This window comes from Diaporthe citri (genome assembly GCF_014595645.1).
Source record: "Diaporthe citri strain NFHF-8-4 chromosome Unknown scaffold_10, whole genome shotgun sequence".
NCBI lineage: Eukaryota > Fungi > Ascomycota > Sordariomycetes > Diaporthales > Diaporthaceae > Diaporthe > Diaporthe citri.
In genome coordinates, this window is record NW_025064855.1 from 1,928,016 (window position 1) to 1,952,453 (window position 24,438).

At 46.2% G+C, this 24,438-nt stretch overlaps 7 protein-coding genes across 7 annotated transcripts; 3 read left to right on the plus strand and 4 right to left on the minus strand.

The window, feature by feature from the left end:
• Positions 1-9,222: 9,222 nt before the first annotated feature.
• On the plus strand, positions 9,223-10,121 carry INS49_003733 (uncharacterized protein; the record flags this gene model as incomplete). The annotated part of the gene is made up of 2 exons (XM_043164523.1): positions 9,223-9,317; positions 9,398-10,121. The coding sequence occupies 2 exons, from the start codon at positions 9,223-9,225 to the stop codon at positions 10,119-10,121; spliced, it is 819 nt and encodes a 272-aa protein (XP_043019288.1).
• A 1,276-nt stretch (positions 10,122-11,397) lies between these two features.
• INS49_003734 (uncharacterized protein) lies at positions 11,398-12,249 on the plus strand (the record flags this gene model as incomplete). The annotated part of the gene is made up of 1 exon (XM_043164524.1): positions 11,398-12,249. One exon carries the CDS (start codon positions 11,398-11,400, stop codon positions 12,247-12,249), a length of 852 nt encoding a protein of 283 aa, XP_043019289.1.
• Positions 12,250-12,453: 204 nt separating this feature from the next.
• INS49_003735 (uncharacterized protein) lies at positions 12,454-14,238 on the minus strand (the record flags this gene model as incomplete). The annotated part of the gene is made up of 3 exons (XM_043164525.1): positions 12,454-12,486; positions 12,620-12,958; positions 12,991-14,238. The coding sequence occupies 3 exons, from the start codon at positions 14,236-14,238 to the stop codon at positions 12,454-12,456; spliced, it is 1,620 nt and encodes a 539-aa protein (XP_043019290.1).
• A 1,863-nt stretch (positions 14,239-16,101) lies between these two features.
• Positions 16,102-17,812, minus strand: INS49_003736 (uncharacterized protein; the record flags this gene model as incomplete). Its single annotated transcript, XM_043164526.1, has 2 exons — positions 16,102-17,604; positions 17,720-17,812. 2 exons carry the CDS (start codon positions 17,810-17,812, stop codon positions 16,102-16,104), a joined length of 1,596 nt encoding a protein of 531 aa, XP_043019291.1.
• A 1,202-nt stretch (positions 17,813-19,014) lies between these two features.
• Positions 19,015-20,434, plus strand: INS49_003737 (uncharacterized protein; the record flags this gene model as incomplete). Its single annotated transcript, XM_043164527.1, has 4 exons — positions 19,015-19,115; positions 19,201-19,252; positions 19,337-20,129; positions 20,208-20,434. The coding sequence occupies 4 exons, from the start codon at positions 19,015-19,017 to the stop codon at positions 20,432-20,434; spliced, it is 1,173 nt and encodes a 390-aa protein (XP_043019292.1).
• A 269-nt stretch (positions 20,435-20,703) lies between these two features.
• On the minus strand, positions 20,704-21,301 carry INS49_003738 (uncharacterized protein; the record flags this gene model as incomplete). Its single annotated transcript, XM_043164528.1, has 2 exons — positions 20,704-21,150; positions 21,236-21,301. 2 exons carry the CDS (start codon positions 21,299-21,301, stop codon positions 20,704-20,706), a joined length of 513 nt encoding a protein of 170 aa, XP_043019293.1.
• A 640-nt stretch (positions 21,302-21,941) lies between these two features.
• INS49_003739 (uncharacterized protein) lies at positions 21,942-23,328 on the minus strand (the record flags this gene model as incomplete). The annotated part of the gene is made up of 2 exons (XM_043164529.1): positions 21,942-22,229; positions 22,312-23,328. 2 exons carry the CDS (start codon positions 23,326-23,328, stop codon positions 21,942-21,944), a joined length of 1,305 nt encoding a protein of 434 aa, XP_043019294.1.
• Between the last annotated feature and the right edge of the window lie 1,110 nt (positions 23,329-24,438).

A 24,438-nucleotide genomic window follows, 5' to 3' on the forward strand; every position in this document is an offset into this window, starting at 1 on the left:
AATAAAATAAATTTTAAAACTTAAAGGCTTAATTAAAGATAATAAAGTTTTATTTTAATAATTTTTATAATATTTATTATAAAATGCTTAAAAAAAGGTATATTAATAAGTATAAGGAATTATATAAGAAATAATATTGCATTAAATTTTAGTTAATTATAAAAAGTTAGCTTTTATGCTTATTTTAAATATTTTTTTAAGAAATTAACTTTTTTCTTTTTTTATATATTTAATGCTTTAATTAAGCTTTTCTTATTTTTAAAATTTTTTAAAATATTTATTTTTTCCTTTTCTTTAATTCCCTTTTATTCTTATCTTTCCTTTTTATTATATTAAAGCTCTTTTTTAAGTTATCCTTAAAAGAGTTTAGCAAAACCTATTCCCCATTATTTAAGTGGCTCGTTTTTAGCATAATTATACTTATTAATAATTTAGCTATATTAATTAGCTATAAATTAATTCCTTATTATTTAAAAAATATATACTTTTTTTTAAGTATTATAAATTTTACCTTTTAATAACAATAAAGGAATAATTGCTTCTTAATATAAGTATTATTAATATAAAGGTTTAAAAGACTTACTTTTTTTTTATATATTACCTTAAGGCTAAAAAATACCCTTAAATTAAGAGGTTATAATATATATAAGGTATATAGCGGTAAATAAAGGTAATAAATCTTATATAAAAAATATTTCTATATAAACTTTAAAATATAATAGTTTTTATGCTTATTTATTATTAATAAATGCCATTCTTTAAGGGCATTTAGCTTTATTTAAAGAATAAAGATCTTTTATAGCTACTTAAGTATTATAGCGTTATTTATTTAATTATTTAGCGTTGCTATAAACTTTTAATTTTTATAACCCTTAAGGGTTTTAAATTATTATTGCTAAACTAACTTTCCCTTAAAAATAATAAAGGGAAGGCATGATTTACTTATTATAAAAATGCACTTAAAGAAAAAGGTTTATATATATAACTTATAACTTTTTTAAGTAATAACCTTCCTTCCTTTAAGTTTTAAAATAATGCTATTCTTCCCCTTACCCTTAGCTATACCTCTTTTATTAATATTATAATAATTTTTTAAATAAATATTTATAATTATTAATAATTAAAAAAGGTGTGGTTATGGACGTGCCATAGGGGAACAGCAGCACTGGGCACGATAGGCACTATGGGCACTATGGGTAATTAGCACTAGAGTACTGGCAGGCAAGGGTTATATGCGGCAGCATGTAACTACCCCTAGATAGTTTATAGCTAAAAGGAGGTTTTGCAGCCTATGGCCGCAATCCTCCTTCTTTTTATATAGCCAATTTAAATATAATTAATTTGCTATTAATTAACGTACATTAACCTAATTAACATTAATTAATAATTACCTATAGGTAATTATAAATAGCAAGGTAAGTAAGCAATAAATTTATATTATTATTAATTAAGCGGTAATTATTAATAATGGAAACTATTATAATTAAGTTGTAATATTTACGTTAAATAGTTAATATTAATATTATAAAGGTAGGCAATTATTAATAATGAAACCTTACCTAATTAAGTGTTAATAGCTATGCTATAATTAAAATTAATAAAAAGAAATTAATAATGCCTTAACCTTCTTATTATAAAGATTTAACTTATTAATTAATAAGTTCTTAATAGTGCCTTAAATTTATTAACTATATAGCATATTTTATTATGCAGTTAATATTAAAAGTGTTTATGGTTACTTTACTTTAGCATAAATAACAACCTATATTTACTTAAGTTAATAAATACTTTTTAATAAATATTTTTTTATTATATAATTAATACTTTCTTTTTATGCTTTAAAATAATTTTATTATATTTCCTTAATTACCCTCTTTCTTTTCCCTTATATATAAATTACCTAAATATTTTAACGGCCTAGCAAGATAACTAAATTTAATAATAATGCTAAGGAAATACCCTTAAATATTAATAATGCTTTTATATAAGAACTTTAATTACTCTTTAACCTTAATAAAAGGTTTTAAAGTTAATAAGTTAATGTTAGCTATTAAGATAAATTAATAATAAAAGTAAATAGCATAATTAATTAAGTAAACATTATTATTTTTAAGTTTATAAAGGAAATAATAAAACGCTAAGATATAAATAATAATTTACTTTAATGCTTTATAAAAAACTTTGCTTTTTAAAATATAATGATATTTAAAAAGTTAATTATTATTTAAAACTTTAAGAAATTCCTTTAAAAGAAAAGAGTTAATATTAAAGGAAGCGTTAATAAGTAATGTGCTAATTTAAAAGTATTACTTATATATAATAAATATTCTTTATAGCAAGAAAAGGAATTATATAAGGTAGCTAATATATATAAACTCTTTAAGTTTTATATTTAATGGCTTTAATCTTAAAAGTTAGAAATAATAAATACTTAAAAAATACTTATTATTTAAGAAATTTAAGAAACCTTAGCTTTTAATATAGTTTCGCTATTTATAGCTTCTTCTTATTAAAACTTAAAGCAATTAATTCCTTTTATTAAAGATAATAAAGGATTTTAAAAATTATAATTTCTTTATCCTTAATTATTTATAGAATTAAGATAAAATATTATTTAATTAACTCCCTTATAGTAAGTATTATAATTATTATTTTATAAAAAGGAAATCCTTAATTAATTAAATATAAAGGCTCCTTTAGGATATTAAGAGATATTATCTTAATGGAAATTAAGTTTATTAAAATACTTAAAAATTTTATAACTTAGGAAATAATTTATAAGCATTCTCCTTAAGAAGTTAATAAAGATTTTATACTTAGCATTATTATTTATTATAATATTAAAACCTTTATAAGCATATAATTTATATTAAGACCTACCTTTTTAAAAGATAATAAATAATCTTCTTAATGCTAATGGCAATATATAATTTAATAAAATATAAGATAAAAATAAGAATTAAAGCGGTAAATTATATAATTTGCTAAATAATAAAATAAGGATTTTCCTTAATGTTTGCTAAATAGTAAATATTAAACTTAAATAGTTCCATATAATATTTCTTTTAATTTTTAAAGATTATGCTAAGATTTACTATATTTATTATATTAATATAAGGTCCTTTATTTATAATATATACTTAAAGCTTAAAGCTTACTTTAATATAAAGGTTAATTATTAATAATACTTTTATAATTAAACCTTAATTATATTTAATAAAATGCATGTTAATTTAAAAAACATTAATAAGCACCCTTAAAAGGTTTTTATTATAATATTTAATAAATTATAACTATATTAATAAGCACTTAACGTACTTTATTAAGGAAATAACTTCTTATGGATAATAGTTATTTGCGCTTATATAAGCGTATTGAAATTATAGCATATACTTTTTAATCTTAAGTATTTATGTAAAGCGTTATTTTTAGGATTAAGATTTTTTCTTAAACTTAGTTTTTAGCGTAATGCTAATTAATATTATAATAAAGATGATTAAAGTGTTAATAGCAAGAGAAATAAAGCATATTATATTAACTGCTAATACTAAGATAATAGGCCGTTAAGCTATGGTAAATATGGCTGGGGAGGCTTTAGCTATGGCAACTTTAACCGGGGCAACTCTAACCGGGGTAACTTTGGCAATAATGGCTTTCGTCCTTAATATAACTCTCGCTTAAGCCAACGACTTTTAGTTGCTTTAGCACCGTTTCTTCTTTAACAAGGGATGCATGTTAAGCTTTAAGATGTTACTTAAGCCTATTTATAGTTAAAATTAAAGCTTAAATGTATAATACTCGCAAGGTTATTGCTAAAGATTTATAATAAGTATCCTTTTGGTATTATTATATATATTATTAAACCTTTATATAGCATTGCTAAGTTTAATATATATTAATGGATAATATATTATAAACATTATTATAAGGAACTGGGCATAATTATCTTTGCCTATAACCTATGCTTTCTTATCTTAAATGGTAATGTAAATAACTTTGGCATTATGGTTATATAAATAGATAATACTTTCTTTATTATTACTTTAGTATTCTTAATAATAAAGGAAGAGAAGATTAAGAAGATGGATATTTAGTGCAAGTTAAAAATAATACTTACTTTTAAAATAGCACTTAACTTTAATAATATAAAAATTATTATTATAAAGGACGGTATTATTAATATATATTAAAAAGGCTAAGGTATAAAGATTGCCCTTATTTAAATCACCTTTTTTAATTAAGGATAATAATATGCTAAGTAATAGGCTTATAATGCCTACTTGGCTTTTATTTATTAACTAAAAGCTGCGTTTAACTTATTTATAGTTGCTTAAATTATTAATTTAGGCAAAGAAAACTATGCTAGGCTTAATAAAAGGCTTTAATGATAAACTAATTATTTTAAATGCAATATATAATATATATTACTTAACTTAATTATAGCTAAATTACTTATCTTTATTAATAGTTTTTTTGCTAATAACTAAAATCTTAGCTCTTAAATAAGCTTTATTATTACTTTTATTAATAAAACTTAAGGCAATAGCTTTATAAAATTAAATATTTATAGCAACATTATTTATTAATCCTTTATTAAGTATAAGAAAGTTATTAAAAGCATTTTAGCTTTTAAAATTTATAATATAGTTTATAAATTTAATATAGATATTATTTTAATAACTACTTTACGTTAAATTACTACTTATCTTAATATTAATATTATTTCTTTTATAATTTATATAAATTTATACTTTTTATATAAGTACTTAGTTAAGCTTAATATAATTAAAAAGAAATATTTTATAATTAACTTAATAGTACTTTAATAATTATACAAAAGATATAAGATCTTTAAGATTTAATAAATTGCTAATAACTGCAATTTAGCAAACACCTTTATAAAGGGTATGTTAAATAAAACTCTTAAGTAGCTTATAAATATTAATAAAATTATAATTAAGGTATAGGGATATATTAATTAAAGATAGTTATTTACTTAAGCAAAAGGAAAAGGTATATTAAGACTTAATACACTACTTATTATTAAGGAAAATATTTAAATGGGAGTTAATAAAAGTTAATAAATTAAAATAATTGCAATAAGGTTATAAAGAAAAGATTGCCAAAGTAACTTAGTCTTTGCTTTTATTTAATAAAAGTATGTAAAATTAGCAAAAGTTTAAATCTTTCTTTTATTAATTAATTATAAATTACCTTAAGGAATAATATAATATGGCCTATATTTAAAATTACTTCCCTCTTAAGGGCAAATCTTATAGCTAAGATTTTTATAATAATGCCTATGCATTAAGGGTTTAGGTAATAAGGGTTATTATTATTTTATAAGTATTTAAATTATTAGCTTATATTTAATAAACATTCTTAATTAAATTTCATAGTTTAATACTTATATATTAGTCTTATATATGTTTTTATTTATTAACTTAATTAATATTAAATAATCTCTTAATACTTAACTTTTCTTCTTTATTTAAATACCTTATTTACCAACCTTTATAACTTATCTTGCCTATCTTTCCTTTATAATTAATTAATCTTTATTTAATTATAGAAATTAAGTATAATTAAGCTTAAGCTAAATTAAATTAAGGTATATTATAAGCTAAAAATTAAATAATAATGTTATTAATTTAAGGGTTTAATTTAATCCTTATTTAACCTAAGCGCCATAAGCAATAGAAATATAAGTTTATAAAATGCATTATAAATAAAATATTTATATAGCAAAAGCAATAATTTATGCTTTATTAATTAACGCAATTAGGATAATTTGCTATGCACAACCATTAAAACAACCTTTATCTATTAATTACGTACTTTAACGAAATAATTAACCTCCAACCCCTTAATAATAACCCAAGCCTTTTTATATACCTACCTTTTATAAGCACTTAATATAATTAAATAGGCGCATATCTTTAATTAATTTAATTAATTAATAAATTTAAACTTAACGGCTTTAAGTTTAATTTAACTTCTTTTTCTTATATACTTTTTAAAAACATGCATTAATTACTTAATTAAAGATTGCTAATATAATTATAAATATGCCATAAGAGAATAATAGTACTAAGCATAATAAGCATTATGGGCATTATAAGCAATTAGCACTAAAGCACCGGCAGGCAAGGGTCACGTGCAGCAGCACATAACCACCCCTAGATAGTTTATAGCTAAAAGGAGGTTCTGCAGCTTACGGCCATAACCCTCCTTCCTTTTATATAGCCAATTCAAATACAACCAGTCTGCTATCAACCAACGTACATTAACCCAACCAATAAAAGGTTAAATTACTCTTTAATTATATTTATTTCTACTTTATTTACTTAGCTTAAAATCATTTAACGGCTTTATATACTTTAAATTTTAAGATTTTTAATAAGAAAAGCCCTTAGTTAATGCTTATTAAAGAGTAATTAATATTTTTAAGAAGCGGCTATTTAAATTATAAAAAACCTTATTTTAAAATATATTATTAACAGCCTTAATATTACTTAATTAATTACTTAAGTAAATAAATATATTTTTTAAGTTTATAATAACTTTATTTAAGATTTTAAGGCATTTAAATAGCTTTAAGCATTATAATAATAATTATAAAGTATAATTTTTAAAATGCCTTAATATAAAAAGGCCTTTTAAATATTAACGCTAACCTAAATCGCCTTAAGTGCTGCACCTATGTTTTTTTCTATATATAGCTTTATAATTAATAAATAATAATATATTAAAAGTTTAAAGAAAAGAGAAAATTCCATTATAAAGAAAACTCATAATACATAATAGGGTGGACCTAACGCGCACGCGAATGTGAAGTGGGCCGAATCAGGGGGTGGGCCGAATATGCAAACCCTGACTTATATTGGGATGTGTGGTCTTCGAACCAATGATTCCAGGTGTCCGTCCGCCTTTACGCTTAGGTCCTTAGTAAACCCCTTATTTGCACAATCACATGAAATAGACGGATGCCCGAGGTGGAATTACCATTCCGCAGGGTTTCTTTTGGGAAACCGATCGGGAACATATTGGCATGAAGCTGAGAAATGCATTGTGTTAATTTATCGGAGTTCATGTTGCTGATGGTCGGAGAAGATTATTTTGGTAGTCCAATAGACGGTCGCCATCTACTTGGTTCTTCATGCGATGCGAAGGGACCGTTGTGGGTTGCACGATCAAGCTTGAAGGTGGGAAACTTGCATGAGCTGCAACGCAACTTGCTGACAAGGCTGCGACCTTATCTGAACTGAGAATTTGGTGAGCCACCGGAGCCATTTAGTGACGCCGTGAATATCCATTCCTAAGTATGTGTAAGACACACAGTTGCGCTTCATGATCGGTCTGAGTTAGCAATAAATTTTCATCAGGACCAGCCACATCTTTGGCCACATTTTTGCGAGGCTCGATGCCCGACGACGCTCGAGAATTAATTAAGGCATCCAGGCGCCCCGGCCGGGGTAACGTTGCCCAACAGTATCTGTGTAATATTAGTATCGCCAGTGTCGTTCCAACAATAGAAGTACCAAAAGGTAAAGAAACAAATTGTCAGGAGATATTAGGGCTGCTGTGTGAGGGTCCAGTGGCACGAGGTATTTTGAGAACGCTGCCCGAAAATATGCGACGGCCCTAAAACCACGCTGGCCAGCGCCTCTCCTCAAAACTGGCTAGATAATCATATGGGGGCCAAAATGGCAGATGGGGGCTGAAGGAGCAATGCAGGCTGGGTAGGTGTTGCCGCTGTAAATCAGAGTGTGATCCTGACTACCCTGGACGAGAAGTCCATGTTGCTGAGTCATGCTGTGCATGCCCATTACATTGTATTGCCAATCGTGTCGACGGAAAGATTGGGGGTTGGTTGAACAAGTGAAATGTATTCTCAAGGACACTTGAATTGGTCTGGGGCTTATAAATGGGTAGAACCTCATTCTCTCCGTGAGTATCTCCAATTGTTTCAAGCGCATCTTTTGATCATGATCAGTCAATAGCTCAATTTCTTTTCTTAGCGATATTCTAGAGATGCTCTGTGGGGTGAAGGGCGAAGTTACAACGACTCTCGTTGTCTAATAATGGGCTTTAGGCGCAGTAATGATTTGCCTGAGTACCACTGCATCTGGGTTCGGTGGACCGTAGTTGGACACAACGGCTACGATGACTTCTTCAACATCCTAGGGTATACTGCGCTGGCACTGCATAGTTTGTTGTAGCACGCAACAGGATTGATCTGCAGGGGCATATGTCTTTGAGCACTTTGGACAGGTTTTGCGAAGTTATAGGGAGAGTTCACAATAGAATAGGGCAGCCAAGGCGCGAAGCTGGTGGGCCAAGCATCACAGAAAAGACAGAATACACAGGAGGGACTGAGCAGTCCAAGCCATATTCCTTAGCTAACACTGGTTGAGCTTTGGTTCAGTTACCTAGTTGACCTTGTTAAAATCGCTGAAAAGGTTTCTCAACATAATGCAGAGATCCCCTGGAAAGCCTCGAGTAGGAGATGTTCGATTCACCATCTCGAACTTGTTGTCGAGCATGTAAGACGAGGATCATCCAGTGAGCCCCGCCGAATCCCAGTCGCGATTCCAGAACGTTCCGCTGTTGACAAATGGCCAATGGAGTCAATGGACTGGTCTTCTGCGCTGGGCGTACCTGCCGGCTGCAGCGGGGTTCCCCCCTATACCACAGTAAGCTTGCCGACTTCCAGGGTCCGCAGCTCCAGCTGCCAACACCGACGCCATCGCAGCCCGGACGAACCTCACCTCACCTCACCTTCCTTGCCCGCTCCCCGCGCCTTCCGATGCTGCGCGCCTGTGCTACACGTACATAATCGGACGGCATACAACCCGTCCCTGCCTGCCTGCCTTACACCATTCCCTGTTTTCCTGTATCCCCTCGTACTGCACCGCGTCGTACCCAGCCGTACCGTACCGTAGCTGCTCACGGAACCCAGCGTGACCCTCTGCGATCTGCGATCTGCCGCCTGCCGCCTGCCTTGTGTGCTCTGCCGTCGAGCTCGGGACGACGACAATGCTCACCACCCGCCCTCTCAACTCCTCTTGACTGACCTAGAACCTGCAGTCCTCTGAGACACCAGCTTGTTTCCTCGCATTTACCACAGCAAACCTCAGCAACAATTGGTCCAAGCTTTGTCCTCCAACTACCCGCTCAAATCGAGATATCGCATCGCTCTGTTCGACCCGCCTGAGCAACATGGCGGTGCAAGAAGCTGCTGTCCTCAAGGAACAGGGCAACAAGCGCTTCGCAAGAGGTGACTATGGAGGCGCAGAGGGTCTGTACTCGCAGGCGTAAGTCCACGCGCCCCTACCTCTCCCCTGCCACTCTGCCACGAATTGCCCCGAGCCGACACACCACCTCCCGACCACAGGATCATCGCCGACCCCAAAGACCCCAAGATCTACACCAACCGCGCACTGGCACGCTTAAAGCTCCAACGCTGGGAGGACGCCATCCTAGACTGCCAGACATGCCTCGGCCTCTCCTCAGACAACATGAAGGCCCACTTCCTGATCGCCCAGGCCCAGATCGAGCTTAAGTACTTCGACGACGCCCTCCACAACGTGAAGCGCGCCCACGAACTCGCAGTCAAGACCGGGGACAAGTCCCTCGGCGCTATAACACAGCTGGTCCTGCGGTGCAAGAAGGAGCGCTGGGACGACAAGGAGCGGAGGCGCCTGCGCGAGAGCTCCGCCTTGGAGCGCGAGGTGCTCGAGATGCTCGAGAAGGAGCGCGCCCAGGCCCTGGCCGACTGCATTGACGAGTCCGAGCTCAAAGACGTTTCGGCAGACTGGGACGTCAAGATCGCCGACATGAGGAAGACCTTCCAACAAGCGAGGGGCGAGCAGGGCAAGAGGAGGGATGTCCCCGACTGGGCCGTCGACGACATCACGTTCGGCATCATGGTTGACCCCGTCATCACGAAGACGGGCAAGAGCTACGAGAGGGCGAGCATCCTCGAGCACCTCAAGCGCTCCAAGACGGACCCTGTCACGAGGGAGCACCTGGATCCGTCTGAGCTGCGGCCTAACCTTGACCTGAGGGACGCCTGCGAGGACTTTTTAGAAAATAACGGGTGGGCTGTCGACTGGTAGGATCCTGGCGACTTGAGCACCCTTGCCCCCAAACCAACTCCCTGGCGCTGTCTGGTGTGCAGGACCTGGCTGGGGTTGAAGCGCCGCACGAAGATGCCCCGGCCACAGAGTGGATCGCCGCGGCCGTTGTAGGCACTCCATCTACACTCCTGTTTATAGAATACAGCTATTGCTCTTGATCGACGTCTTGGTTCCCGGCATACAACATGGCATTGGCGTACACGGCGCTCGGGGTGATATCACGTTGACTTCGAGGGATTTGGGCATGATTAGCGTCTGCAGTGGGAAGATGAGTACTCTCGGTTCGAACGTGGAAATAGGTGGGTGGACCACTAGACAGTATTGAATTAATCATATCCAATAATACCACCTGGATTGTATGCGTTCCTGTTCAGGCAATGCGTTCGTTATTGAAACTATCCCTCGTATTATGTCTGTGTGCGAGAGTCGTCATGAAAGCATCGAAGTTGGAATTGTGGTCATGGAGGTGAATTGCTTCAGTAAAAGTGAGAGGGTGAAACCTAGAGATATTTGTTCTAATAGTTGTGAACCAACGCCCTCAGGTTCTGTTGCAAATAGTGTCCCGTGTACAAGTGTTAACTCTGTTGGCTCCTGCAGTAAATATTGCTGAGGTGCAATTGCCCATGTCCTCCTTAGCTCTATGAGTGACGATGGCCGGATAAAATCTACCCGTTTACAAACGCCCAACGAGCTCGGAGAGTTTTGTCTTCGGACCTTCGGCACCGGCGAAATCAATAGTAAAGCGGAAAGTATCCAGGCCAGAAAGGAGAGCTGACGGGATTTAGTTGGGCCGTTATTGCTTAGTGATAGTCAGCTTCGTCGTTGAGGCACGCCGAGAGCAGGCCATGGTGGGGCCACCCGTGTTGTGATTACAGATATCTGATCTGCATGGCCAACCCAACCGTCACTATTATATCTGTACCACGCATATATAAAGACGTGAGTTGACTTAGATCGCCGAACTTCCATGAGTCAGTTGGTTGTATTAAACACGCATATTCTCTGCATCAGAACTAGTATTTGCGCCCAAGATACATGAACTCCGGTTCAAAGTGTTCCGAGTCTACTCCGATCACAGTTATCGCCCAGCTTGACCAAGATGGGTGGGAAAATAAATGCTTGGACATTCACCCACGGGGGTTACCCAAAGGCACTTCAACAGTCAACCCTCCCCCCTGACACAAGACCATTGAAACCCTCAGAGATCCGTATCAAAACCTATGCCGCATCCATCAACCCCGTCGACGCCCAGCTAATGGGGTTCCCCCTGTGGCCGTACCTCCCAAGCTTCCTGATACCTTCCCAGAAGGGCGTGGCCGAGGACTTCTCGGGAGTAGTGCAGGAGGCAGGGCCAAACTCGGGCTTCAAGACCGGCGACGAGGTCCTGGGCATCTGCCCCTTCCTCCCCGGGGGCACCCTGCAGGAGGCCATCAGGCTCGACACCAAGAAGGGTTCCGTCGTGGTCCCCAAGCCCGCCGACTGGTCTTGGGAGCAGGCCGCCGCGCTGCCGCTGGTCTGGCTCACCGCGCGGACCGTCATCGCTGAGGCCGAGAGCCACGTCAGGAACGGCAGGGTCGCGGTGCTGGGCGGGAGCTCCGCCAGTGGCATGTACGCTGTGCACCTCGCGGCGCGCCGGGGGTGGACGGTGGCCGCCTCGTGCTCTGGCCGCAATGCGGACTTCGTGCGCGGTATGGGGGCGAGCGAGACCGTCGATTACACGGCCGAGAGCGTGCCGGACCGGCTCAGGAGGTTCGCGCCAGACGTGATCATCGACTGTGTTGGCGGGACGGAGTGCCTGGGTATTGCTAAAAGATATGTCACTATCGTCGGTGACAAGACGAACCGGTATACGATGGGCGGCGCAAACACCTATTTATGGAACCCTCAGATGATCTTGCGTGCTCTCCTTGGGAGGGTAGGTCTTGGTCGGTCGTACACTTGTGTCAATCTTGAGTTCAAGTACCCCTTCCTGGAGGAGATCCTGAGCCTGCCTAAGGACAAGATAATTGTCGACAGCACCTTTGGCTTCAATCAAGTTCGAGAAGCGTTCGATAGACTAAACACTGGACGTACAAGAGGCAAGGTTATAGTTAGAATCAGTGCCTAGAAACCAAAGAGACAGATGACCCCTACGGGTATAGATGACTTGAAGATGGCACCTAGAACAAGACATTCACCCGTATGTAATTAATTACTTCAAGATAATTAGTTTGTTCAATCGCATGTAGACATCGTATTTGGACATGAGACCTGCGGTCCCAGGAATTTTCATCATGTCTGTTAAGTGGCCGGTGACCAAGCTTGGGAGGTTTTACAGACAATGTCCTACCTCTCGAGGGAAGTCCTTTGAGTAAGAGTATTAGGAAAGGACCCGAAACAGATATGCCAAGCCACCAAAGACATTCCCCAAACGACCAGAAGGATCTAGCAGTATACCACCCATCCGTTAGAGAACCCATCCTTCATAAGGAACGTACAGGAGGGCCATTCGCAGAGCCACGCGCGCCATCCCCACCACGGGCCTCTTCGGACGTGAGTATCCTCCGCATGCGGTCCATGAAGCTCTCCCTCCGCGGAATGTTCTCGCGGCCCGGGACGTTCGCGACCAACGCAGGCCGCTCCAGGTGAGCCGTGTGCTCCTGCCCGTCGAGCTTGGTCTCAAGGACCAGGCGCCCGTGGTTTCCCTGCCCCCGTGATGGTCCTGCGCTTGGTGCCATCCGGTCCACCGGTCTCGATGACCGGTTGGCACGCTTCTGCTGCTCGGCCTCGTGCTTATCCCTGCACCTCTTTGCGAGCTCTGTCGTGGAGGCGTGGCGCTCCGGCCCATCTGCTTCAGCACCGAGCGTACGACCGCCTCGAATGCCTCCTCGACGTTCGTCCCCATCCTGGCGCTCGTCTCAAAGAACGGAACCTGCAGATCCAGCGACCTGGCCAGGTCCTCGCCCTCGGCTTGAGAGACCGATCTCCCTGGCTTGGCCTTGGTGACTGCGGTTTCCGAGGCCGACGGTTCATGGTCCCCATCTTCTTCGTCCTCCTCTGACGCCTTCCCGAGAACCTGCAGCCACCGCTCGACGGTCTCGGAGCTTTCTGCGTGAGATGGCTTCGACCTGTTGGTGGTCCCCAGGACCGACCACGCCGCGCCAAGCTTAGCATCCTCGCGGAGGTCGCGGTGCAGAGTGTCCCCGAAGACAGCTATGGCGGACTCGCAGTCGTCGTCAAAGTCGTCATCCTGATCAACTAGCCCGTCCTCTTCAGACAGGTTGGAGTCCCCATCGCCAATGTCAGCCTTGTTACCCACGAGCGCGACCACCACATTATCGCCTGATCCCTTCCCGGCCTCCACGTCCTCCTCAGGCCCGGCCAGCCCGCCGCCCGGGCTGAAGAAGCTCATCACGCTGCCCCTCCTCTGCAGAGACGACCCAGTCGGCGGGCCGGAGTGCCTCCTCGGCACGTGCGACCTCTGCCTCCTGTGGTGCTTGGTGCTGGTACTGCTGATGAGGGGCACCTCGGCGTGGAACTCGCGGACCTTTTCGAAGCTCCTCCGGTCCGAGACGTCGTACACGAGGAGCACGGCGTCGTATTCGCCCTTGGCGAGGACGTGCTGCCGCACCTTGGCGGACTGGAGGGCTGGGTAGTTGACCACCTCTACGAGGTACGTGCTGGCTCTGTGTACGCACTTGGCGCATGGCTGTGGCTTGGGTAGTTCGAGCTCGTGGCCGAAGGAAGCTGAAGTGGGTATGCTTGTCGTGCTGGTGTTGATTGTCGACGTCGTGCTGACGAAGGATATTGGCGACACTGGGTCCGAGATGGGGCTTGCTGGGCCTGCGGAGTCTGGTGGTGATAGAAGAGAACGCGTGGACCCGTGGAAGTCTGTCGAGACGCGTAGGCCGGGGAGCCTCGATGCCCGGGAGCCACCATCACTCGACGGCTTTGGCTCGAGGGTGAGGAAGCGTCGGCTGCATAGTGTGAGGGATGGGTCGTAAGGAGGAGGGTACTGCGATGTCGTAAATCTCGACTCCAGGCAATTCTTCCCGGCGCCCGCTGTCCCTATCACCAGAATCCTGACCGTGGGATTTGAAGCGGTCTCCTTTGCCATTTTGTTTCTTGCTCTGCGCGGTATCTCGAGGTGGTATTCGAAGAGGCCAAGAGTTGGAACACGCGTGTCCGTTTCAGTTTACAATCAATGACAAATCCTTGAGGATAGTCGCAACGCTCAAGTGCAACTGTAACAAGAAGAGAGCAAGCAGGCCACTTGAGGAAAGAGGCTCCACGGCCAACACCGAACGCCGTATACCGAGATCTTCTCTAATTTGGGGAGTTCATCTATGCAACTGCTCACTTTATCCAGTCCAGACAAGGCGATAAATAATGGCTGGATGTCAGCCGTACACACCAGCCCACAATATGCCGCCCAACAATGGAGACCTCGCAGATTGTGAGCACGAAAGCTTGGTCTCACATTCTTGAGCTTGTTACTGGAGCGACGGCCCGAGTCAATGCTCGGCCCGCAAGGCGGCCATGGCAAGCTTGATGACGCATCTGGCCAAGGCCTGACAGCATCGAGATCAGGACGGAAAGAAGCACATCAGACTCGAGCACAACACGAGACCTGTGTGGCCTCACAATGGTCACACAAAATGGGGCGATGTTGTTGTGCGTTGACCAAAGTGGTGAACTGGTTGGCACCCTGTGTGGACAGCAGGCTGTCCCGTGCCTAGTCCCAGCTGTAAAGCGGACTCAGGCTAAATCGGTCACCGGAGACAGACGTACCTAGCTCGACAACGGTACTCTCTCGGCGAATTTACATATATTGGATGCTGATGAGTAAGACCCGCTTATGGAGGTCTGAATGGTATCGTGACTTGCTTGCCGAGCGGATTGCTGCAGCCGACGTCACTACTGCTGCCGTTTCCTGATAGGCGCATGGAGCGCGAAGCCGGATGCTGGCCCGAGACGGTCTTGCCGGTAGACATATCAAAAAGAGCGAATTTCGAAAGCCAAGTCAGTGGGTCGATTAAGGGATCGCCGCCCTCATTCAGTAAATGGTTGGTTGTACCATCCTCGCGCTGCTCTTGTGCGGCCCGACAGCCCTGGATAAGATGCACTCAGCAGTCAACCATCCCAAACCTTAACTGGGTATCATCAAAATTCTTATCATCCTGGCTGACGAAGGAATCCTTTCAATATCCATTGTCATCCCCGATTAATTGCGTCGGGCGCAGATGTCCAACCCGTGTTTCCTTTCGCCAGGATCCACTGCCTGCAAGTTTCGACGTGACACGTGTGGAACGAAAGCCTTTTCGACCTTGCAGCAGCAGCGTATGCCTGTACTCTATCAGCCTCATTCCTAACACATTACACTCATCAGGCAGGCTCGCCAGATTGAAGGGCTCAGCAGTGCCATCGAATACTGCTTGGGGATATTGCTTCCACTCGAATCCTCCTCGTGTGATGGCCGATCTCACAGCAGCGCCTCTGTTGCCTGCGGCAGAGAGCTTGAGAAGAGCTGTGCCCCAAGTCCAGCGTAGATCTCGAGTTCTCTTCGGAGGCAAATGGTCTGCATTTACCAGGCATTAATTCTCGTGCCGTGATTTCTTGAGACGACGCACTCTCACCCTTGCTCTCTTAGGCCAGGCGAGTGATTGATACTGCATACTTCGAGTATCCCTAGGAAAACACTGCCCGTTTCGTGAGGACTGCAGGTGGTCGACAATCACAAGCTCCAGAAACAACGCATCGTGAATTCCAGGTGCACAATCGACACGATTGCGGAAGAACGGCCACCAGAAGCCTTGCTTATGTCACTGAGCCCGCCAATTGACGCTTTATTGTGCACCGGTCGGTCGCAGACACACAAAATATTCTTTGAGACTGATAAGTATGTAATTATTGAGACCTCGTCGAATCCCGCTGTAGTCCCCGAACCCGGCTTTGGTGGCTTTCGATTTGACGTTAGTAGCTAAGCCTTGGAAATGTAGCCCCAGGCGACCATACACTCAAACACTGTGCCGGCCTTACGCGAATCCCAAGACGATGGATTCTTGCTACAGATTTCCTTGACCTGTTTTTTCTTCAGAGAGCCATTACCCTTGACAGCTTCCCTGATAATCTCAGCCTTCACCATAACATAAGGCTTCGGCTGCATCCTGATGACCTCGCAGAGCCTAACCTCTTCGTTCGTGAGAAGATGATAATCGGGCATGTCTTGGCTCAGCTGCATCGGCGTGACGCCAGAAATAGGCTGTGGCACGTGGGTTGGCTTCTTCGATGAATCAGCGCCGTTGGCTACGACAACACTGCCGCCATTGACACCGTTCGCATGGGTTCCGTTCGTGAGCTTGACGTCCCCGTCGGCCGCAGGCTCGCCATTCTGGAGTCCGCTCTTTGCTGGCCGTATCGGAAGTTCTGGGGCTACCAGAAGGGCGGCTCCGCTTGGCGGATCTGACGGCGGGGGCTGCTTGTTACGCTGAGCCGCGGCCAGGCGTTCCCTGTCCATGGAGCCCATTGGAATCTTATTCTGTGCGCGAGCTGCCTTGTCCTGCTCGTACTTCTCGCCGTTTCTGAGGTTGCCAATACCCATGTTGCGCCAATCTTGGAGCTGGGTGATGGCCTGGCGGAGGTTGAGCTCGTCAACAAGGCCTTGGTTGAAATCCTCAAAGTCCTTGTGGTTCATCATACGCGCAAACGGTTTGGCTTTGTTGAGGATGTCCCGCTCCTCCTTGGACCGCTTCTTATCGAGCTTGGTATTCTCTCGATAGTCGAGGAGGTTGTGCTCGAAAATGACCTTTTTGCGATCCACACGTTGTGTCAGCCGCGAGTTATAAATCTCCATAACCGTCAACTTGAGTTCCATCTCTGGTTCCAACTGGCCAGTGTTTGGGTTGATGCCATCTCCAGGTTCGAATTGCATGAGCTGGACTGCCTCCTCGGCCTCGTTGGCATGCTCGGTCTCGAACTCCAGGCGGCCAGGCATGTAGCCCTGGATCTCGTGGCACGAGGGGACAGAGGCGGTTGGTTTGGTTTTCGGAGGTGGGGCAGGCGCATTCTTGATGGCGTCTTTCCGCTCCTCGATTCTCCGTTTCTTACGGGCCTGGAATTCCTCCCTGGTGATTGCGTTCGCTAAGGCGGTGTCTTTGGGACTGCAGCGCTCAGGGAGCGGGAACTTGGAGGACTGGATGTAAACCTTCTCATAGTGGTCCCTGACCTCGTCCTTGTTCCGGTATCCGCCAATGTGGTCTGCAATGTCTGCCCAGGACCCGAGACCATAGATCTCACAGCCCTCAAGAAGCAGAAGCTCCTCATCTGCTCCCCACTCTTCGTCGTAGATGGGGAAGGAATTCTGCTCTATAACTCGGTACGGGTGTGTGGCAGGATTGTGGTTATTACTTGCTGAGCCCTTGGAGAAGCACTGGACGCAGAGATCATAATCGTTACAAGCGGCGTGGGCGCACCGTATTCGGACCTGCAGTAGCGAGATGAATCAATGTCAGAACTGGCAGTGCAAGCTTGAGTGACCCCGGCGGGGAGGGCGGTGCGCAATGAGGCAACGGGGGCAAGGGCAGGAGATGGTGACTCACGGTGGATGTGATGTCCACAGAGCAAACGTCGCATATATATTTGACACCACCCTCGCTGCCTCGGGTGGCAGTCTTCTTCCTGATGACAGCCATGGCGGTCGCCGAGGGTCGAAGCGGCGATCAGGAGCACGTTGTCGAAGCGTCGAGCGGTTGTAGTGACGTTTGAGAGGAAGGAGAAGGAGGGCTCAAATGCGCGTTCGATTGGCTCCGAAAGCCAAGAAAGATGGGCTACAGTGCAGAGGGGATCGAGAATTGATGATGCGACGCGTAAAGTCGATGCCTGGGAGTGCGCATTGATGACAGACGAGCGTGGTCGTCGGTGCTGGATTGATGCTGAATTGATGCGGAGGTGGAATCGCGGGTGAGCAGGTGTGGAGCCTTGGCCGATCCAGTCGGACGAGCCAAGTTTGATGGATGGACCTTGAGCCGCAGGAACCAACTCCGAGCTCCTGGGTGGGCCCCACCAGGGACGCTAAAGGGCGCGATAAGCAGGATAAGCCTTCCCAGCGCAGACAATGGCCTTGGCACCAGCTGACATGTTGAGGCGAGCTGCCAGAAGGCGGCCTGCATTTTTTGGGTGCATGCCTATGTACAGGCTCTCACAGAATTGAGAGCTTGATGAAACGGACAACCGCATGTCTACAACGTTGGTATATATGCTATGTGTATATATGCGTAGATACCTACGAAGTACATAATACCAACTCGACCACTGACATATCTGCTGAAGATCGTAAGGCACCGATTGATATTTCTGCTTGTCGCTGGAAAGGCGCACTTGCTTCTCTACCGTATACTAATTGACCAAACGTCCCAATGATCTGGAAAAATAACAAGCCCTCTGTCACGACAACCAGTGAGAACAACAGGACGTGTTCGAGACCAGATTGTCTGCTGGCGCCGGGTTCCCCGAATTTTGACCCACCCCCAGCCGAGGCCAATAGGCCGCCAACACACTGCCAGGTGCTCGGTGCTGGGTGGTGCTCACAGAAGCTGGGGGACTGGGGGCCGGGGACTGGGGTCGTCACGGCGAGAGCTTGAGCGAGGACCGCCCCACCAAGCCAGGAGCAGTATGGCGGGGTATCAACGATAGTAACACCACCTTGTGCCAGAAGGACCGATGACAGGATTGTTTAGTGCGCGTAATTCTGCCGTTCGAACCACAGGGTAGGTAACAGTAGTCTGCAGTACATATAAGAAAACGGCTCATTCGTCTCGAGACCTCGGGCTGGTCCCTCTGCTTCACTCTGCAGTCCTGCCCTTCCCCCCGTCCTCGTCCACGCCTCTTCTATAACATGCCCGACAAGATCCTCGACGATATCTCCCACCGCAGGTACAACCCGCTGACCGGGTCCTGGCTGCTGGTCTCGCCCCACCGAACAAAGCGGCCGTGGCAGTGAGTGTCTCACAATCCTTTTCCACGACCTGTCTGCTTGTAGATGCGCGCGCAACAACCATGTATCTGACCACCAGTCTCTTAGAGGCCAGCAAGAAGGCGCGCAGGCGAATACCCTGCCAGACTATGATCCACAGGTCTGTCTGCCGCGTCTTGCCTCTGCGCTCTCCTCTCGCGCATGAGCCGCAAAAAGAGAGCGACTGACCCCCGTTTCTAAACAGTGCTACCTCTGCCCGGGCAACCCTCGCGCGCAGGGCGACTCCAACCCGCAGTACGAAAACACCTTTGTCTTCGTGAACGACTATAGTGCCGTCAAGGAAGAGCAGGCCGAGTACCACCCACCAAAGCCCTCCTCCAGCGATGACCTCTCGGCCCTCCTGCTCCGCGCCGAACCCGTCACGGGCAAGTGCTATGTCCTGACCTTCAGCGCAAAGCACTCCGTGACCTTGGCCGACATGTCACCCGCCGAGATCCTCCCGGTCATCGAGACGTGGACGCGCATCTATGCCGCCCACCTGTCTCCCTCGAGCCCCCTGGCCAAGGTCGCTGCCGCCCTGCCGCTGCTGCAGAAGCAGCCCGGCCTGCCGGACAACATCGACAAGCCCAAGAACCAGCTACGCTACATGCAAATCTTCGAGAACAAGGGCGCCGCCATGGGCTGCAGCAACCCCCACCCGCACTGCCAGGTCTGGACGACTAGCACCCTGCCCGAGGAGCCGGGCAAGGAGATCGCCCAGATGACAAAGTACCGCGCCGAGCACGGCGGGCGCCACCTGCTGGCTGACTACGTCAAGCTGGAAATCGAGAAGGGCGAGCGCCTCGTTTGGGAGAACGAGGGCTTCGTCGTGGTGTGCCCGTGGTGGGCTGTCTGGCCCTTCGAGCTGCTCATCATCGCCAAGAGGCATGTGCGCGCCCTGGTGGACCTGAGCGACCAGGAGAGGGTGTGGTTTGCCGAGGCGGTTCAGGAGGTCACCAGGAGGTATGACAACCTGTTTGAGTGCAGTTTCCCGTACAGTAAGTTACATCAGCTCTCTTTCTCCCTCCCAACCCGCCTGAAAAGGCCGGCCAGGCCGTGGTGGCTGACATGACCAGGCTCTGGAATCCACCAAGCGCCCCTCGATTGCACAGAGGAAGAGGCTGAGAATAGCTACTTCCACATGCACTTCTACCCACCTCTCCTGCGCTCGGCTACGGTGCGCAAGTTCCTCGTGGGATATGAGCTGTTGGCCGAGCCGCAGCGGGACATCACGCCCGAGCAGGCGGCGGCCAGGCTGAGGCCTCTGGGAGGCGAGGTCTACCGGAAGAGCCTCCAGAAGTAGAGACTACATTCACACAGAGAGTCACTGTACATCCTACCTGTAACGCCTTGTATTAAGCATTAGTAGTATATAGAGCATAGAGCCAACATTCCACCCATCCTCCATACAGTGAGTGGCTTTTCAGGAAACAATATCATGATCGGGAAATGTGCACCTCAGAGATATTCGCCCTCGTATAGGCCCGTCCTCTGCTTGGTTCGGTTCTCTTCCTTATACACCGCGCGCACACGCCGTCTGTCCACCCGTCCACCCATTCATCCTTGCTCTTTTTACGCCTTCACATAGTTCCCATACTGCTGAATCATCCACAAGCTCCCGCTGAAGGCGGCCGCGAAGGGGAACGCGTGCTCCCACCCTAGCGCCACGGTCTTGAACACCAGCGTCTCGCTCGTGAAGTGCGCGGCAGCCAGCAGGTGGGTGAACAGGCATAGCTGGTAGAGCACGGGGTCATTGACTCGGTAGGCGCCGTAGACGCGGATGACGCCCGCGAGGATCGTGTACACGCCGAACAGGCGCGCGGCGAGCGGGGTGACCTGGTCGACGGCGGTGGGCTTGTCCTTGAGGGACCCCGCCTCGACCAGCGGCTGGAGCTTCGCGACCGAGTCCGGGTTGTTGCGGGCCGAGGCGCGGGGCACGAAGAGCCCGTTGTAGATGCGCCGGGTGTAGTGGAGGGTTACGAGGTTCTGAACTGCGTTGCCTATGGCTGCTACGGAGACCTGGGGGATCATGGGGGTTAGCGGTGAGGCAGAGGAGGCGGGCGAGCGTGTGCGCGGAGGGTGACGAGATGGGGTATGAGCTCACTAGCAGCAGGTAATAGGGAAGGAAGCCGTCCTCGGCAGAGGGCAAGAAGGAGCTCAGGCCGCTCATTTTCGCTGGTTTCGAGCGGTTTCAGGGTCTTGAAGCTTCGTGATGCGTCCGGTAAGGCCAATTGACTGTATGGACCGAGTGATCCAGGAGTGACAGCGTCGATTGGATCCCGGGAAAGCTTCGAAATCTGGGTACCTGCAATGGGTGGTGTGAGAAAAGTGGACGTTGATGATCGTCCTCGGGGCCGGCTCGGCCAAGCTGCTCCACGGCCGGAAGCGGACAACGACAATGACCCTCGACGGCACCAAAACGCCCCATCATCATCTCATTGTCGCCCAACTCATGCTGTCAAGAAACATCGCATTGTGCAGCCTAAGGCGTTGGTTCCACATGCCGTCTCAATTCGCTGCATCCAGGAATGTCGAATTGCAAGGTCTGGCTTCGACATAGCACAGCGCGCTGCAGGATCCTCGGTTCTACGTCCACAATGGCTGTCTCACGTCCTGACATCTTTGTTCGGCCTTAAGCAACTCATTTATTTAATATTACTAATAAGAAAATCGATACAAGAATCGGAACCACCAAGTATTACGGAAATTAAAGGCTCCCAATGGCACACAGCCCCAGGCTATTCTGCTCACATATGCCTTGACCTGTGTGCACAGATCGTCCCCAGTTGAACGACACCCACCCCAATTCATCAGCAGTTTGACCCCTGGCGGCCAATGCCAATGAGCCCAAGCAGCCCACCCAGGAGGTTGCTCAGCAGACTCGACAACCCCGGGACGGAGGTGATGAGCTTGCCGTCCAGGAGCGCGTTGGCGATGGCCGGGACGTTCTTGGTAGACGACATCCACGTCTTGACCTCGCACCTGTCATTCTGCACGAAGGTCCTGACGGGCTGAGGGAGCACCTTGGTGCAGTCCGTGAGCGAGTTGATGTTGTTGACGCCCAGCAGGCTGAGTCGCACATACTCGCGGGCATAAAGCTGTCGGACACGGGTCGGGTTAGCAAGTCTGTGTGGACTGCTGCGGCTCGTCGCGGCCCGGGCTTTCCAAGGGATTACTTACCAGGTTCCACGGCAGCTGCGCGGCGTTGTTGGGAGCGGCAAAGGCAGTAAACAGCCTGCTCATCCTGGGATCTGCGGCCAGCTTGATGTCGCTTGCGAACTTGAACACACGGGCCGGCGCGTTGGGGTTGATGGTCTCGTTGTAGTAGAGCATGTCCCATACGCCGGGGGTGCTGTCCTGGGGATCACCGGCCCTGCGGGGGTCGACGAACCGTTGCTGGGCAGTGGAGTGTGCACCCAGGAGGGCGACCAGGCCATTCGGCTGGATGGTCTTGTCCTGGAACAACTTGATCAGGAAGTCGGCACTGGCGTCAACAGGCGGGAGAAGGCCGTCTGTGGCGGGCTTGGGGTTGTCCTTGCGCCCGATGTAGGTCTTGGTGCGAGGGCCCAGGGGGCAGACGACGGTAGCCACGTTGGCGCCCATTTGCACGAGGTCGGCTGCAGAGATCCCATAGCCCTTGTACTTGTTGAACCAGGTCTGGGTAAGCGTCACGATCTCCTCGAGGCCGCGGTTTCCTGGTCGTCGAATCTCCTCCGTGTTCAGGATGAGGGAACCATCAGCACCACCGTCCGGCCCCGTCTTTTTGGACCATCCGGCCGCGTCGTGGAACCCGAGACGGACGGCAGCCCTCGCTGCATTGGTACATCTACCGGATGGGCCCTTGAAGGCAGTGACCATCTCGTTGGCGACATACTGCCACACGCAGCAGGTGTCAGCCTTGCACTGCGGTGTTCCCAGCCTGGGGACGTTGGCGTATGTCTCTAGGCTCTCACCGTTGGCTTGGTTCAGGATCACGGCCTTGATGTCCTTGCCGACGGGTGTGAGCTGGCTGTCCTGAAACGTCACGAGGTCGCCGATGAGCTCATTGGAGTTCAGGGCTGGATCGACAGGGCCACCCTGACGTGACATGATATTGGCCTTGATCTCATTCACAACCTTGGCCATGCCTGGATGGGCCACGGCATTGCCAATGAAGGCTGCGCCTGCGCAGGCAGTGGTGATGGCTGAGAACTTCATTGTGTTTGGAAAAGGGTGACTGGGCACGAAAGAAGGAAAACGATGGTGGGGCAAGGTTCAGAGGAGGATGAATGGGATGTTTGTGAGCAAAGAGAGAGGATGTTATGAACGAAGGCGATGGTCCTTGTGTCAACAACTTCGACGAGGCTGGCGAGGGCCACACGTTGGTTTTATATCCAACGGCTTACCCTCATCTATCACAACATGGCGCGAGGGCCTCATCTAGACCATTTAGTATACGAGAAGGCTCACCTTACCAATGTAGTTACAAACACAAAACTCTTGGCCTCTGCCTTCATCAACATCACAGTGAAGTTCTTGGAGCAGGCGATTGTGAGCGCACCCGGCCCATTGGAGGAGTCCGCGGTTTTCGCGAACGCTCTCCAGCCTATCAAGCTGGATGAGTTTCCGAGACGGCTTGTCTGGGTGGCCTTGGCATCCATCGCACTGGGTCGTAGAGAGGCGCGCCAGAATTATCTATCACGAGGTGGCTCTAGCTTGTGGGCTTGAGCCGGGGGAGCTGGTAGGACCGTGCTGTAAACATGGCTGTGGCAACTCTTCGACGGACAGCATCTCGCTGACGGGCTGGATGGCGTCTGGAAGTAGCCATTTACCGCCCCATCTGTGCCTTTCCCTACAACACTGCCGGCTGAACTAGTAACGAGGTAGCCGTGGCTGTTTCCCTCCCACTCCCTCGCAGTTGCATATTGCTTTCTGTAGCGTGGAGTACGCATGTTCTATGGGTGTATTGCCAGCATAACAACGTTGCCATGTAAGTGTGCGCCATAGTTGTACGATAGTTGTACGAGGAATGGACATCAGACGCATTCTTGGAGGCCCCCTGCATGGTATTGGTATCCTCGTGCTCTGTCCGTGGTTGTCACAGCGGCGTAAAAGAGGCGTTCCTGAACTAAAACACGGGAACTGAAAGAACGGCGCCGCCACTAAACAGATAGCGTGTGCCCCGAGTGCTAACGACGAGGCACTTAGAGTGAAGAAGTCCATCCCATAATAGAATCTGGACGACGCCAACATCCACGCGCCCGAGCCCCGGGCCGAGACCAAAGCGTAGGCCTTTATCGGACCAAGGGTGTCCGTGGTCACGATGGA